The sequence below is a fragment of the Rhineura floridana genome, chromosome 8, assembly GCF_030035675.1.
Source record: "Rhineura floridana isolate rRhiFlo1 chromosome 8, rRhiFlo1.hap2, whole genome shotgun sequence".
In the NCBI taxonomy this organism is placed as follows: Eukaryota; Metazoa; Chordata; class Lepidosauria; order Squamata; family Rhineuridae; genus Rhineura; species Rhineura floridana.
In genome coordinates, this window is record NC_084487.1 from 35,806,661 (window position 1) to 35,822,104 (window position 15,444).

Below are 15,444 nucleotides of genomic sequence, written 5' to 3' on the forward strand. Positions count from 1 at the left end.
GTATCTGAGTATGCGGCTGTTTGAAAGCCCTTTTGCAAATTGCCCCACACTGCTCTTTAAACCTCCAGTTGAAAGAGCAGCAGGGCTGTTTAGCAAAAGGGCTTTCAAATAACCAGTAGTGTAGTAGCAGATTCAGAAGTGCAGGGTCCCTTTATGTTAATCACAGCCATGCTCCCTTCCTGCTTTTTTTGCTGTGTGATTGAGAATAAATCCTTGTTAATGCCTAGGAACCAATAAGCATGAAAGAGGAGAGTGATAGCACTGAGAAGAGTCTTCTCAGTGTTTGACTAACCTCCTTTCACTCTGATTGGCTCCAATCAGCAGAAAAGGACAAGGAAGAATGTTAGAAGACTCTTCTCAGTGGATAACACACTCGCCTTACATGCTGATTGGCTCATAGGATGCTGGAGACATAGGGACTCTGCTAGGACCTTGCTCCCCAAAACGTAAAGGGTCTAAGACCCCCTGGGACCCCATATGACTACATCCCTGCAAATAATCCCACACTGTGCTTTGAAGTCCCAACTGTTGAGGTTTCAGAGAGTAGCATCACCTGACATCAGGTGATTTACAGATGGTCAGCCTCACCCACCTGTCAAATTTGGCCCTCCAGGAGTGGGGAAATAGGAATGTAGCCCACTGGCTAGAAAAGGTTTCCCACCCCTGCTTTATATGGTCAATTGGCAACTATAGTTCCCACAAAGACCCAGTCTTTCAAAATGCCTATCTGAAAAAAATCCTATAAAACCTATCAAAATGAAACTGAGTTTTGTTGTTTGCTCATTTTCAGAATGTCCAGGTGGAGCAACATCACCCTGTAATAACAAGGGGCTTTGTTTTCAGGGTGTTATTGGAAATGGAACCTGTGCCTGCCAGGTATGTGCTTCTTCATTATTGCATTATCACAACTAGGAAATGACACAGAAATCCAGACAATGGCTACAGTGGAGTTTCTTATTAATTTTTCAAGATAAGAAAATCATTCCCAATTCCAAAGCACATACTTTAAGCAAAGTATTTCTTTGTGCTAACATCATTCCTTAATGCTGGCAGGTAATTTTAATTCTGGAGCCCCTCCAAAATATTGTTTCTTCCTCAGGGCTATTACACATAGTACATTTGTCCAGCATATGTATCGACTGCCCAGTCAGTGTGCCCACCATTTAAAAAATTGTCATGTAGGGTTTCAAGTGTTAGGACACTCACCATTTCTTATACTGAAATTACAGGATCTCTATGTACGAAAAAGTAACACTTGTCAATTTTTTAAAAGATGGAGTTATTCCCAGGAGTGGCACCAGTCAGTGTTTTCTTTTACCCCAGGTAATATAGTGTAGAAGTTAAGATACTGAGATATGAACTCAGAAGTCTCTGGTTCAAATCTCACTTCTGCCATGAACCCACTAGGGGGTCAGGCCAACTATGCTATGGGCATTTTCACATGTTATACTAAACTGCACAGCTGGGAGGAGGGCTAGCGAGCTTCCGATTTTGATTAACCACAGTTTGCCATATTATATAAACCTAGAAATGTGGTTAATCTCAACTATGGTTAGATTTGAACAAACCAGCTTCAATAACTACAATTAAATGTTGTCTTGTTTGATGCTAACCATAGTTCATGCGAACCGCATTTTGTTGGACTGCATGACATGACAAACTGCGGTTAAACTTAAGAAAAGCAAAAGCTTCTGGACTGTTCCTCCTGGGCATGCGGGAGGAGGTGAGAGAAAGGAAAAGTGCACAAGCCTGTGGTTTGTTCCTGCTTGTTCATACAGCACTAAACCATGGTTTAGCATGACATGCAAATACATCTGTAATGTTGACATGTTGCTTTTTTAAATTGACTACAAGTTGATTGTATTGCTCTTTTGTTAACCACCCTGGAAGCACTGGTATACTGAAGGTGTGGGGTAAAACTGATTAAATACAAATAAAATGTCAATGAAAAGCAGCTGGAGGAGGCTACTATCATGAGCAAGGCATGAGCAGAGGAAAAAGGCTGCTAACCTTCTCTCAGAAGTGACCCATTCCTTGGGGAGTAAGCAGCAGGGGTGTAGTCATCCAGGGCCGCAGGGGGTCATAGACCTGTTACCTTTTTGGAAGGAGGGTCTCAGTCAGGTCCCTACATATGAGCCAATCAATATGAAAGGAGAGTGTGTTAGCCAACGAGAAGAGTCCTCCTTTCATGCTGGTTGGAGCCAATCAGAGTGAAAGGAGGTGAGATAGCTCTTCTCAATAGCCAGCACACAGCCCTCCCCTTTCATGCTGATTGGCTCCCAAGGACATCTGTTGTAGTGGAGTGTGAGCTCACAAGATGACAAGGAGAGCAAAGGAGAAGAGGGAAAGGGGGAAAGGGGGCATGGCTGTGAGGGGGCATGGTGTGACTATCATGAAGGGACCTGGCATTCCTGAATTTACCACTACATTACTGACAAGCAGATACCCTCTTGTGCCAAGGATACTTCTCGGGGGGGAGATCCTAGTAGTGGGTGATTCAATCATTAGGAACATAGATAGTGGGGTGTGGGGTGGGTGTGCAGATTGCAGGTTGATTTGTCTGCCTGGCACGAAGGTTTTGGATGTCACCTGTTATCTAGATAGCTTGATAGATAGTACTGGGGAGGAGTCAGTGGTCATGGTGCATGTTGGCACCAATGACATGGGGAAATGCAGTCACAAGGTCCTGGAAGCAAAATGTAGGTTGCTAGGTAGGATGCTGAAAGCCAGGACCTCCAAAGTAGCTTTCTCTGAAATGCTGCAGGGCTAGCTAGACAAGCACAGCTTTGTACTCTCAACGCGTGGATGAGGTGATGGTGTTGGGATGAGGGATTTGGATTTGTTAGGCACTGGGGAACATTTTGGGTCAAGCCAGGCCTATACATAAGGGACGGGCTCCAGGATAGAACCAGCCTGCTGGCATTTGAAATCAAAAAGATGGCAGAGCAGCTTTTAAATTGACTGAGGGCAAAAGACCAACAGGAGCTGAGGAGGGTCTTGTTTGGAACAAATCTCCCCTCTGAAATAAAGACATAAAAAATTATGACAACTGAAATGGGGTAGGCCCAGAAGGACACATGTGGGGCACAGGATAGCAATTTAGAGAGGCCAAAGTATCACAGGCCAAACCAAAAGTGCCAAAGACATTTGAGGAGCTACACTGCATATAAGTGTTTGTATGCTAACACTAGAAGCCTCCAAGCCAAGATGGGAGAACTGGAGTGCTTGTTATTAGAGGACAGCATTGATATAAAAAACATAACTGAAACTGATAGAATGGAGAAAACCAGTGGGACACGGTTATCCCTGGATATAAACTATATTGGAAGGACAAGGAAGGACTTACTGGAGATGGTTTCACTCTATAAGTGAAAGAGGGCATTGAATCCAGCAAGCTAGAAACCCCCCAATGAGGTAGACTCCTCCATAGAATTGTTGTGTGTGGTTGTACTGGGCCCCAAGAGTAATGTGGTACTGGGAACGTTTTATCATCTCCCTGATCAAAATGCTCAGGGAGATCTTGAGATGAAAAATAAAATTGAGGAAGTATCCAAACTAGGAAATGTTGTAGTAATGGGTGATGTCAACTACCTTGACATAGACTGGCTACATATGTGTTCCAGTAATGACAAAGAGGTAAAATTTCTAGATACCCTAAATGATTGTGCCCTTGAACAGGGAGGTGGTTGGACCCTTGGATGACAAGGAAGTCAAAGGTGTGCTGAAGTAGGTTCAGCTAAATGAATTCTTTGCATCTCCCATGAATCTTCACAGTGGAGATATAAAGCAGATCCATGTGCCTGAACTCACATTTGCAGGAAGGGAGTCTGAGGAACTGAGGAAAATAATGGTGACAGAAGATGAAGTTCTAGACTTAATGAATGGAAATGGACTCCTTCAAGTCAATTCTGACTTATGGCTACCCTATGAATAGGGTTTTCATGTTAAGCAGTACTCAGAGGTGCTTTACCATTGCCTTCCTCTGAGGCTGAGAGGCAGTGACTGGCCCAAGGTCACCCAGTGAGCTTCATGGTTGTGTGGGGATTCAAACCCTGGTCTCCCAGGTCAGAGTCCAACACTCCAACCACTATGCCACACTGGCTAGACAAAATAAAAACTGACAAATCACTGGGTATGGATGGCATCCACCTGAAAGTTCTCAAAGAACTCAGATATGAAATTGCTGGTCTTCTAACAAGAATATGTAACTTGTTCCTCAGATCTGCCTCCATACCCAAGGTGTGGAAAGTGGCCAATGTAACACCAAAAGGGATCCAGGGGGATCCCAGAAATTACAGGCTGGTTAGCTTAACATCTGCCCCAGGAAAAAGGTGGAAGGTATTATTAAAGATAAAATAACCAAGCATATAGAAGAGCGAGCCTTGCTGAAGCAGAACCAGCATGGCTTCTGCGAGGGTAAGTCCTGTCTCATTAACCTAATAGAGTTCTTTGAGAGTGTCAACAAGCATATGAATAGAGGTGATCCATAGTGTATTTGGACTTTCAAAAAGCTTTTGACAAGGTACCTTGCCAAAGACTCCTGAGTAAACTTAGCAGTCATGGAATAAGAGGAGACATCCTCTTGTGAATCTGGAACTGGCTAGGAAACAGAAAGCAGGGAGTAGGAATAAATGGACAGTTCTTCCAATGGAGGGATATGGAAAGTGGAGTCCCCCAAGGATCAGTATTGGGGCCTATGCCTTTTAGCTAGTTCATAAATTATCTAGAGGTAGGGGCGAGCAGTGAGGTGGCTATATTTGCTGTTGATTCAGGGTTGTTAAAACAAAAAGGAATTGTGAAGAGCTCCAAAGGGACCTCTCCAAACTGAGTGAAGGGGCAGTAAAATGGCAAATGCAATTTAATATAAACAAATGTAAAGTTACACATATTAGAGAAAAAATCTTAATTTCACATATACACTCATGGGGTCTGAACTGGTGGTGAGTTACCAGAAATGAGACCTTGGGGTTATAGTGGATAGCTCGATTATGATGTCAACCCAGTGTGCGGTGGCTATCAAAAAGGTAAATTTCATGCTATGGATCATTAGGAAAGGTATTGAAAATAAAGCTGCAGATATCGTAATGCCATTATATAAATCTATTGTGTAGAGTTCTGGTCGTCTCACCTAAAAACGGATATTGTAGAGCTGGAAATGTTTCAGAAAAGGGCAATCAAAATGATCAAGGGGATGGAGCAACTCCCCTATGAGGAAATGTTGCAATATTAGGGTTTTTTTAGTTTAGAGAAAAAGCAAGTAAGAGTTGACATGATAGAAGTGCATGGCACGGAGAACGTGGATAGAGAAAAGTTTTTCTCCTTCTCTGATAACACTAGAACTTGTGGATGTCCAATGAAGCTGAATGTTGGAAGATTTAGGACAGACAAAAGAAAATACTTCTGCACATAGCTCGTAGTTAAACTATGGAATTCGCTCCCACGAGAGGCAGTGATGGCCACCAACTTTGATGGTTTTAAAAGAGGAATAGACAAATTTATGGACGATAAGGCTTTCAGTGGCTACTAGCCATGATAGCTATGCTCTGCCTCCATAGCCAGAGACAATATGCTTCTGAACACCAGTTGCTGGAAACTGCAGGAGGGGAGAATGCTCTGGCACTCAGCTCCTGCTTGCAGGCTTCCCATGGGTAACTGGTTGGCCACTGTGAAAACAGTGGACTAGACGGGCCCTTGGCCTGATCCAGCAGGCTCTTCTTATGTTCTTATGAACATAATATGAGCCACCAACAAATGAGTTGTTGTTCTTCTACAATGCTGGTTGGTGTTTGGTTGCTTCTGACTTTTGCTGCTGCTATAAAGCTATGTTTGTTCTTCTGATTTCATGTTTGCTATATTGTAAACGGACTTTATTCTATTTTTCATTTTATTGCTTTAACATAGGAGATTGTAAAGACAAGGGATGGGGTATAAATGTTTTAAATAAATAAGTGCATAACATTGGAGAATGGAAAGGGGGAGTTCGGTACATATGTTTTGTATTTCATTTGACCCTGATCTCACAAGCTGCATTCTTCAACACTGATAGTTCAGTGCAATCTTAAGCATTTTTATTCAAAAGCTAAATCTAGTCCAACCCCTTGCTAATTAAGGAACCCCACTACTATAACATCACTATAGAATCACAGAATTGGGAGGAAAGTTGTGTTGAGTTCATTGAAACTTAATCCCAAGGAGGTTTGTTAAGTTTGCAGCCTGAGTTTTGTTTGCAGCTGTTATCTCTTCACAATCACTCTTATTTGTAAATGGTGCTTCTTGTAGAATGGCTTTGGCGGAACTGCCTGTGAAAAATGTGCAGAAGACTATCTTTTTGGACCTAACTGCACTTCAGGTACGTCTAATTCGGGTTATGGTTAGGTTCCTTTCAAAATAGGATGTGATAACTCCTAAATTAAAGTTGTATTGCTACCAGATAGATTGCAGATATAATGTCCTGTTTGGCATTATGAAAATGTAATCCTACAGTCACCATATGTTGATCTTATTCAAGCATTCCTTTCAAATGTCACATATAAGGAACATCCATCATTTGGCAAATCCAATATGCTCTCCAAAGGGATTATGGTGGTTGAGAGGCATGAAAGGCATGCTATAAAGCTGTCCATGGATTGTTTCTTGCAACAAGATATACCTGTGAAATACCCCTATGCATCTAGATTCTCATCTGCAGCTACATGTGTGAGATTCCAGTCATGTAGCCATGTTGTCCCTATGTTACCAGATTTTTTATTCATGTCACCTAGCAATTGCCATACTTACAGGAGCGGTATGTGATTATGGGTGCCCCATATGATGAGATCAAATTATTATTTTGTGGAGCAAAATCATTACCATGCAGCAGCCAGGGTCTTATTTGTACAGTAATGATCACGAGTATGTTATTTTTGAGACACTAACCTCTCTATGCACAAACAAGAAACCCCAGGTGTCTACACTACCACCCATGACTGACTCCATTAATGCCCCCTAGGCCTGTGAGCATCTCTGTCAATCTATGAACTTCATCCTTCCCCCGTGAGAGATAGCAACCCTTTATTATTTATTAAAGTAGGTTAGACTTAGAGAAAGTGACTCACCCAGGGAGCTTCACTGAACTGTGAGCTGGGGATTTGAAGCTGGATCTCCCCAGTTCCAGGCCAACACATTATCCACTATTGCACACTAGCTTTCTGCTGACTACCAAGTGATGTCAGGGACTTTCTCTATGCAAAGCATGTGCTCTACCACTGAGCTATGGTCCTTCCCATGGAGCTATGACCGTATCTAACCACACAAGAAGGTTTTGCAAGAATTAAGCTACTGTAGCCTTGTGCACTAACTTTTTCTCAGATTCTTGGATATAGGAATGTTTCCTGTAGATAGCTTCTGCTATTAGTATAAAGGGAAACTGCAGCAATCAGGATAGTAGGTGCTGACATGCTGAGAAAGTATTGAAGCCATTTCCTACAGAGATTTCCTATGCAGCTCAGCTGAATTATTCAGTGAAGTTCTTCTAATTAGAAAACAAGTATATGGAAACTATTGAAAGCCAGGAGTAAAAAAATTCAATTTTGAATTGGGAGGTCTAGGTAAAAATCCAACTTCTACCAAGTGGGTCTTGGACAAACAGTTATGTCATCTCTTCACCTGTAAATATAATCTACCTCTCAGAGTTGTTCTGAGGTCAGCTTCAGAGTTGTTCTGAGGATAACTTATATCAGCATTCTGAAAAAGTAATAACATTATTCATAACAATGATCAATGAATGTTGTTGACATACCTGTTGTTGACATACCTGTTGAAAAATATATAATTAAGGGTAAAACATTTGGGATATGCTTTCATGCCTCTTTTTGGCAGCCCCTACTGCTGTTTCCTGCCAAATAACTTTAACAATGGGCTAGCAGTTGTATATATAACCACTCTCTGGACAATGATTGGCCTTCACACAACCTGTATACCATGAGCAGATCACAGTGAGGTGGGGAGGGGGAGTGGAAACCCATTATCATATTAACTTATGTGTTGAAATGTCTATAGTGTTGCGCTTTGTGTAGTTGTGTTGCTTAAAAGCAGCACCACAGCAGCAGAGAGTAACAGCAGAAGTTGAAATGTGAGTGTGCCGGCATGTGCATGCGTTTGCCTAAGAAAGCAGGCTTTTACCCTGCATAAGCATCACTGAGACTGGAGACTTAGTAAAATAGAAAAAAGCTATTTTATTTATAGAAATACATTGTAGATAGAAAAGGCAAACCTAGTTCTAACTAACTAGCTAAGTTGGAGGCATAACTCCCAGGTGTAGGAGTCAGCCCCATGCTCAGAGAGAGAGAGAGAGACAAAGGGAGTCTTCTCTCTCCTGGACAGCCGGAGGACAAAGGAATGGAAAGGGCGGAAGGAGGAGGGGCAGGTAAGCTTCCCTAAAGGCATCACAGTCTAGTGACAGAAGGAAGTCAGTCAGAGCATCACAGGTAAAAGGTAAACAAAGCCTATCCATCTGGAGCTCTATCTTCCTTCTGGAGCTTAAACAAAAGAACAAAACAGGAGTTGCTCTTGCCCCACTTCCAACATATAGGACTAAATGTGCAGCTAAAATATAAAATATTGCTGACTACTCTAAAGACTTCCTTTCTGCTCCTAGTATGCAACTGCATTCATGGCATATGCAACAGTGGGATATCTGGAGATGGGAAATGCACATGTTTGTCTGGATACAAAGGTCCTAGCTGCGACCAACGTAAGTAAACTATTTGTCTTTCCAGGCATAGATATCAGTTTCTTGGTGGCAGCTAGATTGACCCAAGTTAATGAATTGCTCAAGTCATACAGTGGCATCAAATGGTGAACCATTCAAAAGATCAGATTACAATGGATGTGTCATGTGAGTCTTTATAACAGGGTGGACTGCCCTTCTTGAATGTCTGTACTCTGTACAAACCAGCAGCTTTTCACATGATGTTTTTCACAGTGGTAGCAATAGCAGTTCGTGGTAGGTGAGAATGGAGTAGGCAGAGGTGTTAGACCATGCACTTCATTCTATATTAGTCATACTTTGTCTTCCTTCCAGGGGGAAGGAATTGCAGAGACATCCTTTCACCCATTCCTTCTGCTAGTTTTAAGATCCAATCTATCAATCTATCAATCTATCAATCTATCAATCTAATCTAATCTATCTAACCCACTCACAAAACATCAGGGTGGTGTACGGCAACATAAAAACATTTAAAAGCCCAAATCCATACAATGTCAGCATCTGCCTGACCTCCACTGGGAGGCTGTTTCATAATGCAGGGGCTATTGCACTGAATGCTTCCTTCTGATGATCTTGGTGAACTAGCCAGGCTATAGGGAGTGAGGCCCTCTTTATGATACCCTGGTCCCAAGATGTTTAGGACTTTGAACACTTGTGTGCAAAGTGGCAGGGTCTTTTTCAGTGGCAGCTCCCCATTTGTGAAATGCCCTTCCCGGTGAAGTGCATCTGCCTCACTCATTGCTGACTTTCAGAAGGAATGTAAAGACATTCCTGTTTACACAGACATTTGATTGCTAAACGATACTGTTCTTGGCAACCCTGAAATCATTAGTTGAGTTGAGAGAATGTTTTAAACTGTTTTTAGAATGCTTTAAAAAATATTATTGATGTGTTTACCATCCTGGGCTCCTTTGGGAGGAAGGGTAGGATATAGAATGAATGAAATGTGCCAAAACGTCTGATGGCATTTAGGCAGTCATTGCAGTTCCTGCAGCACAGGTGTTGTATGCTGTCAGAAAGTTCCTCCCATCAGCAGTTGAACTGCCATATTCTGCACCAGCTGAAGCTTCTGGTCCAGACTCAAGGGTAGCTCTACATAAAATGCATTGCTTTTTGTTGAATGAAGGAATAGCCACAGCTCCATTCCACAGTACTTCTTACTTCCCATTCCCCACCTTGAGAGACAATGCTGAAACTCTCTTAATTGTGCTCTCTTAATGTCCCTTAATTTCCCTTCCAGACCTGAACTTACAAGATCTGAGCAGAGTGGTTCATGACAGATGCTCTTTGAGGTCACTGATTCAAAGGGTCGCCATAAGTCGTAATCAACTTGAAGGCACATAATAACAAAAAATGTCCCTGCTTGAGGGACCCAAAGGACATGGCTCCCTCTGTTATGGTTATGAATGAAACTGTGACTACTTTGGCATTCAAGAAATATCTTAGAGGCAATACTCTTATTTTTATTATCTTTTTGCTGCCATCAGGGACTTTAAGGATTTTGAAAGGAAGGCCCACTGTTGCATTTATCTCTGCACTCAGCAAGCACTCCAAAGTCAGCAGTCTAGCAGCCTGCTTTTGTTATAGTGTGTTTTGCCTCCATATAATTATTGGGTTTCTTTTAATCCCAGCAATACCTGAATGCCAAGCCTTGCACTGCCCAGTAAATTCCAGGTGCTCTGTCTCTAGTGCAAATGAAAACCAAATGGACTGCAAATGCCTTCCAAACTATGAGGGAGATGGCAAACAATGTGAACGTAAGTAACTAGGCAGCCTTAAAGCATTATTAACATAAGAAACATACGAAGAAGGAGGCATTTTAATTTCAGTGCATATGGAGCATTATTTTATGCACTCTATTAATGCACATTGTTTCACCAGCTGACTCAGTTGCCTCCTTCATAGTTCGAAGAGATTAAGGATGAATATAGATGGTCTGTTACCAAGTGATAACTCATTGTGTTGTGAGTGTAACAAGCAGCGGCTGATGACATGGCTCTCTCCAATGCGTCCATCATCTGGATCAAGGGGGAAAGAGTTCCTTCCCCCTTTACTAGTAATCATCAAGAGACAACAGTGGAGGCAGGGACATCTCAGTCAAACCAGAATAATTAAGTGGTTATTAACTGGTTAGCAACCCTTAAAGTGGGCTGCTTACATTGCTGGTGGCTGCCATCCAGTTAGCAATACTATGCCTGCACAGTGCATGAATGAGATGGCTCCACAACCAACTCCTGATGTTCAGTGGCAAGAGGAAGCCTTCCACATCAATCCTCAATTGCTCCCCAGAAACTGAAGGTAACCACTAGGGTTGTGCTCAAATTTTTGCAAAATTTGGATTTGACACCAGATTTCCTATTTATTTGCTTTTTTTTTAGTCCTCACCGATCACGTTTTTTTCTATCAATTTTCCATGCTGAAGCAGTTTTTTTTTAATTTGCCTCAAAAATATCAACATTTATATTGATATTTTCCTCAAAATATCAATATTGACATTTCATTTAAAAGATCTGTATTTTTTAAAATCTATGAAAAATTTATTTCATAGAAACATCTATGACAATATTTAAAAAATATCAACATTAATATCAATATTTTTGCAGGGGGCGGATCGGTATTTATAGCAAATAGCAAACATTGATCTCTGATGAAGCAGTACCAGAAGGAAGTTCAGTGGAGTGAAAATTGAACTGGCACCAAAATGCAGATCCCATCCCTAATAGCCACCATCGCATGTCACTACTTTGTAAGGTCATTGCCAGTATCATCCAACCAAAGTGGCAAAGAAACTCTTATCACTCACTTGCTTCCCAGGTGCCAAAATACTTAGCAGAATAATGCAGATGACAGATCTTTTGTTGATGTGGGAAAATGTACACAACCATTGTTTGTTTCTTCTTTCCATACGGTGTTTATTTACTTCACTATCCTCCCCTCCAAAGCCATCAACCCATGCTCAAAGAAGGTTTGTGATCCTCATGCTGATTGCTTCTACCTTGGACCCAATCGTCATAAATGTACATGCCAATATGGTTACAAAGGAGACGGCCAAGTTTGCATACCAATAGATCCTTGCCAAGCAAAATTTGGGAATTGCCCTACAGAGTCTACTGTCTGTAAATATGATGGCCCTGGAAAGGTAAGTGTAAAACTGAAGCAAATGCTAACCAAATTGGAGGAAAAAGGGTTAAGCCAACATGGTCAATGGTCGGGGCAATGAGAGCTGTAGTCCAGCAACATCTGGAGGGCAACAGGTTCCCCAGACCTGTTCTAGCAGATGAGAGTTGTAGTTGAGGTTCCTTGTGTGGGTGAGGGGTGTTTCTCAGGGCCTTCCTGCCCCCAGAGGAGTCCAAGGTCCACCCCTCAGAGTCTGATGGTAGTAATTCAACTCAATGGATAAGGTGCAGGATCTAGGGCATGGAGCCCTACTTGGGAAGTACTGAGGAACAACTCAGACTTCTCCTTAGAACTGCTGCTGTTCGAGAACTTTGTCTCCGAAGCCTCTCAGTCCAGACACTGAGACACTTGCCATTTACATTTCAACATGGGCAAGACAATGGAAGGAGAGAAGAAATAGCAACAACAAAAGGAGAGGAATGGGAAAGGCGATGGTAACAAGAGGTAAATATAACCAAATGCAATTTTTAAAAAGATAAAACTTCTTTGTTTCTCCCAATTTAGTCCCACTGTAAATGCAAAGAACATTTCAGAAAGTTTGTACCTGGAGGAGGATGCAGTATGACAGATATCTGTGCAACTAACAATCCTTGCCATAAATATGCTGAATGCACAATGGCTGCACCAGGACAAACTCTGTAAGTCATTTATCTTCTGCCATCTTTCTGCAGTGTGTACTGTTATCTGTTTATAAATACAGAAACTGTGCAAAAGTGAGGTTTTGTGCAAAAATAGATATCAAGTGGAATGGATGAGAGAGCAACATGCTTACACCCTTCATGTGGAGAAGTGTTCAGTGTCTGCATTTACATACCAAACACTGGTCACAATTTGGCTAGGCATTTTTACATTAGTTGGATTGTACCACCTCTTTTCAGGGATCTGTTCATGACACTGATCAGATCCTGAAACCCTGGTTAGAAAGCCATCTCTTAAGTCAGAGTTCCCTGCTCATTCAAGGCTTCATATACTATTGTTAACAGAGCCAGAACTGTTACATCCAACTGACTCACTGTTTTTTGTTGCTGATTTGCTTTTTATTTGAAAGGCATTATATCTGTTGAATTTCAATACACTTATGCTGTACTGCATTGCCAGATTCTACTTTACATGAATTTATGTGCCTTTTAGAGCTTCTGGAGCAGGTAGGCTGCTGACAGGGATGTCTTTTTCAGTGAAAATCTTTCAGGGTGATTCTGTTCCTTGACAGTAGTCTCATGCTGCTTGACAAAAAGCATTTGAAACAGAAACAAGTAGTAAGAGCAGTCTGGATCTGTAAAATATCAACATCCCCACCATGGTTGTGCAAGCCATTGGGCTAGCCCAGCCTTTCCCAACTAGTGGACCACCAGATGTTGTTGGACCACAACTCCCATCAGCCTCAGCCAGCATTGCCAATGGTCAGGAAAGATGGGAATTGTGGTCCAACAACATCTGCTGGCCCACTAATTGGGAAACGCTGGGCTAGCCTAAAATAGCTCTTTGTGTCATGATGACCATTGTAAATAATAACAATTCTGTATGAGTTTGGTATTATTTAGTTACAATATGTCTGTGTATTCTTCAGCTAAACTGCAATACATGTTGCTTTTTTGCACAGATGTACATGCCAAAAGGGTTATGTAGGTGATGGATTTATATGCTATGGAAACATTATGGACCAAATTAGAGACATGAACACCAAACCTGGAGGACAGTGGCAAGGAAAACTAATATCTGCAATAGAACTCTTTGGTATGTAATGAAGAAAATTTAATTTTAAAACAAGCCAGTGATCTTGAAGAGGTCTACCTGGATATTCCCTTCTGTTCTTTTGAAGGAATGCCAATTCTAAGTCAAGATGCTATGTATGTGACACAAGGATATGCTAGGGTGGATATAAAGGTCATCAGCTTCATTGACCAAAACAGTTGGGCCTATCCATCAGCCCTTCTAAAAAGCAACCTATGCAATCTAGAGACCTTGACTTACCTAGAAACTTACCTAGAGACTCAAGATGAAAGCAAGTGCTCTGCAGCAAGGGACTTACAAGCATTATACTACACTATACTGTGTGAGCAATGTAAGAAGCTCAGACCATTGATCTATCTACCCTCAGTATTGTTTCCCACCTGTGGCCCTCCTGATGCTGACTGGGGCTGGTGGAAGTTGAAGTCCAGCAATATCTGGAGGGCCACTGGTGCTACACCACTGGTCTACACAGACCGGCATTGATTCTGCAGTGGTTTCAGGCAGGGGTCTTCTCCAGCCCTACCTGAAGATGCTGGGAATTGCAAAATATATGTTCTACCACTGAGCTTCAGAACAGGAAGTACCAGACTTGGATGCGCAGAGTCTATGGTCTCAGTGCTCTGATTATTATCTATCTATCTATCTATCTATCTATCTATCTATCTATCTATCCCCCCTCCCCCCTCCCCCCTCCCCCCTCCCCCCTTCCCCCTTCCCTCTTCCCGATAAAGATATCTAATTGTTCAATAAAAGTACAGTCCATTCCAATTTTTATCTCTGTGCAAAAACCAGTCCAAAAGCAAGACTTTTTGGTGCAATATAGTGTGCAGTGTCACATATTGCCATTGTTTAAAAAAAACCCTGTAAGCATGTCTCTTTTATTGGTTTGGATGTTTTAAGAGTTATTGCTACATGTGGAATGGGAGGAAGAAGTTTGTAAACTTGTGGAGGAAACAGGATGGATGAGGACAGTAGAGGAAACTGCTGATGGGAGATAGCAAGGAATCTGTTCCCTGCGTTTACAGTTTCCAAAGCTCCAAAATCAAAACCTCCAAAATTCAGGTGGTCATAATGAACATTTCAGCTGTTTCAAAGTAAAAACAATTCCCTCTTGGGGCCCGTGAGCAAATTGGGCTCAATCCAGACTGCCATTCCACAAATTTAATTGCTTCTTTAATTCACAGAAAGAATGTTTAAAAACCAGCAGAGGCTCCCCCTGGAGGAAGGTAATGGGAAGGTGATTCTTGCAGATTTTCCCTTCCTCCTGCAGCACCATAGCACCCTTCATGCTGCTTCAGAGAGTATTGTGAAGCCTTCCCCCCCCCCCAAGAGCAGTTTCTGGAGGCACATCCAGCTGCAAGCAGAAGGAAAAACTGGCAGCAATTGCCTCCCTGCCCCATTCCTACAGTACAAGCAGAACTCCCCTAACCACAGTTCTGGATCCCAACCCATTGTGTGTGTGTTGTTGACAAAGGATACTAGTAAATAAAGCTTGTATTCTACAGTATGGAAATACGTTTCTAACTAGAACTATAAATGCGCCTCACCTAAATCTAAGTTTGAAGAAGAGACAACAGAATGCTCACTACTCCATAAGGTGATGGCCAAATACAAAGAAGGGGGAAACTCCATCTATAGCACCACAGGGCTCCCTGTTTTATTCACTGTGACAAACTGATCTTGAAGTTTACAGTAACAGCGCAATCCTAATCATGTCCACTCAGCAACAAATGTTATTGAATTCAGCGGGGCTTACACCCAGGTAAGCAGGGTTAGGATTGCAGCCCAAA

At 42.0% G+C, this 15,444-nt stretch overlaps 1 protein-coding gene across 2 annotated transcripts in view; it reads left to right on the plus strand.

Moving 5' to 3' along the window:
- The window catches only part of STAB2 (stabilin 2), a 139,292-nt gene that overhangs the window by 12,173 nt on the left and 111,675 nt on the right, over window positions 1–15,444 (plus strand). For both annotated transcript variants that reach the window (XM_061638873.1, XM_061638874.1), the window contains 7 exons: window positions 791–876; window positions 6,280–6,349; window positions 8,636–8,731; window positions 10,378–10,503; window positions 11,689–11,885; window positions 12,428–12,561; window positions 13,524–13,657. In XM_061638873.1, coding sequence (XP_061494857.1) covers window positions 791–876; window positions 6,280–6,349; window positions 8,636–8,731; window positions 10,378–10,503; window positions 11,689–11,885; window positions 12,428–12,561; window positions 13,524–13,657 — 843 coding nt within the window. The remainder of the gene's footprint in view (window positions 1–790; window positions 877–6,279; window positions 6,350–8,635; window positions 8,732–10,377; window positions 10,504–11,688; window positions 11,886–12,427; window positions 12,562–13,523; window positions 13,658–15,444) is intronic.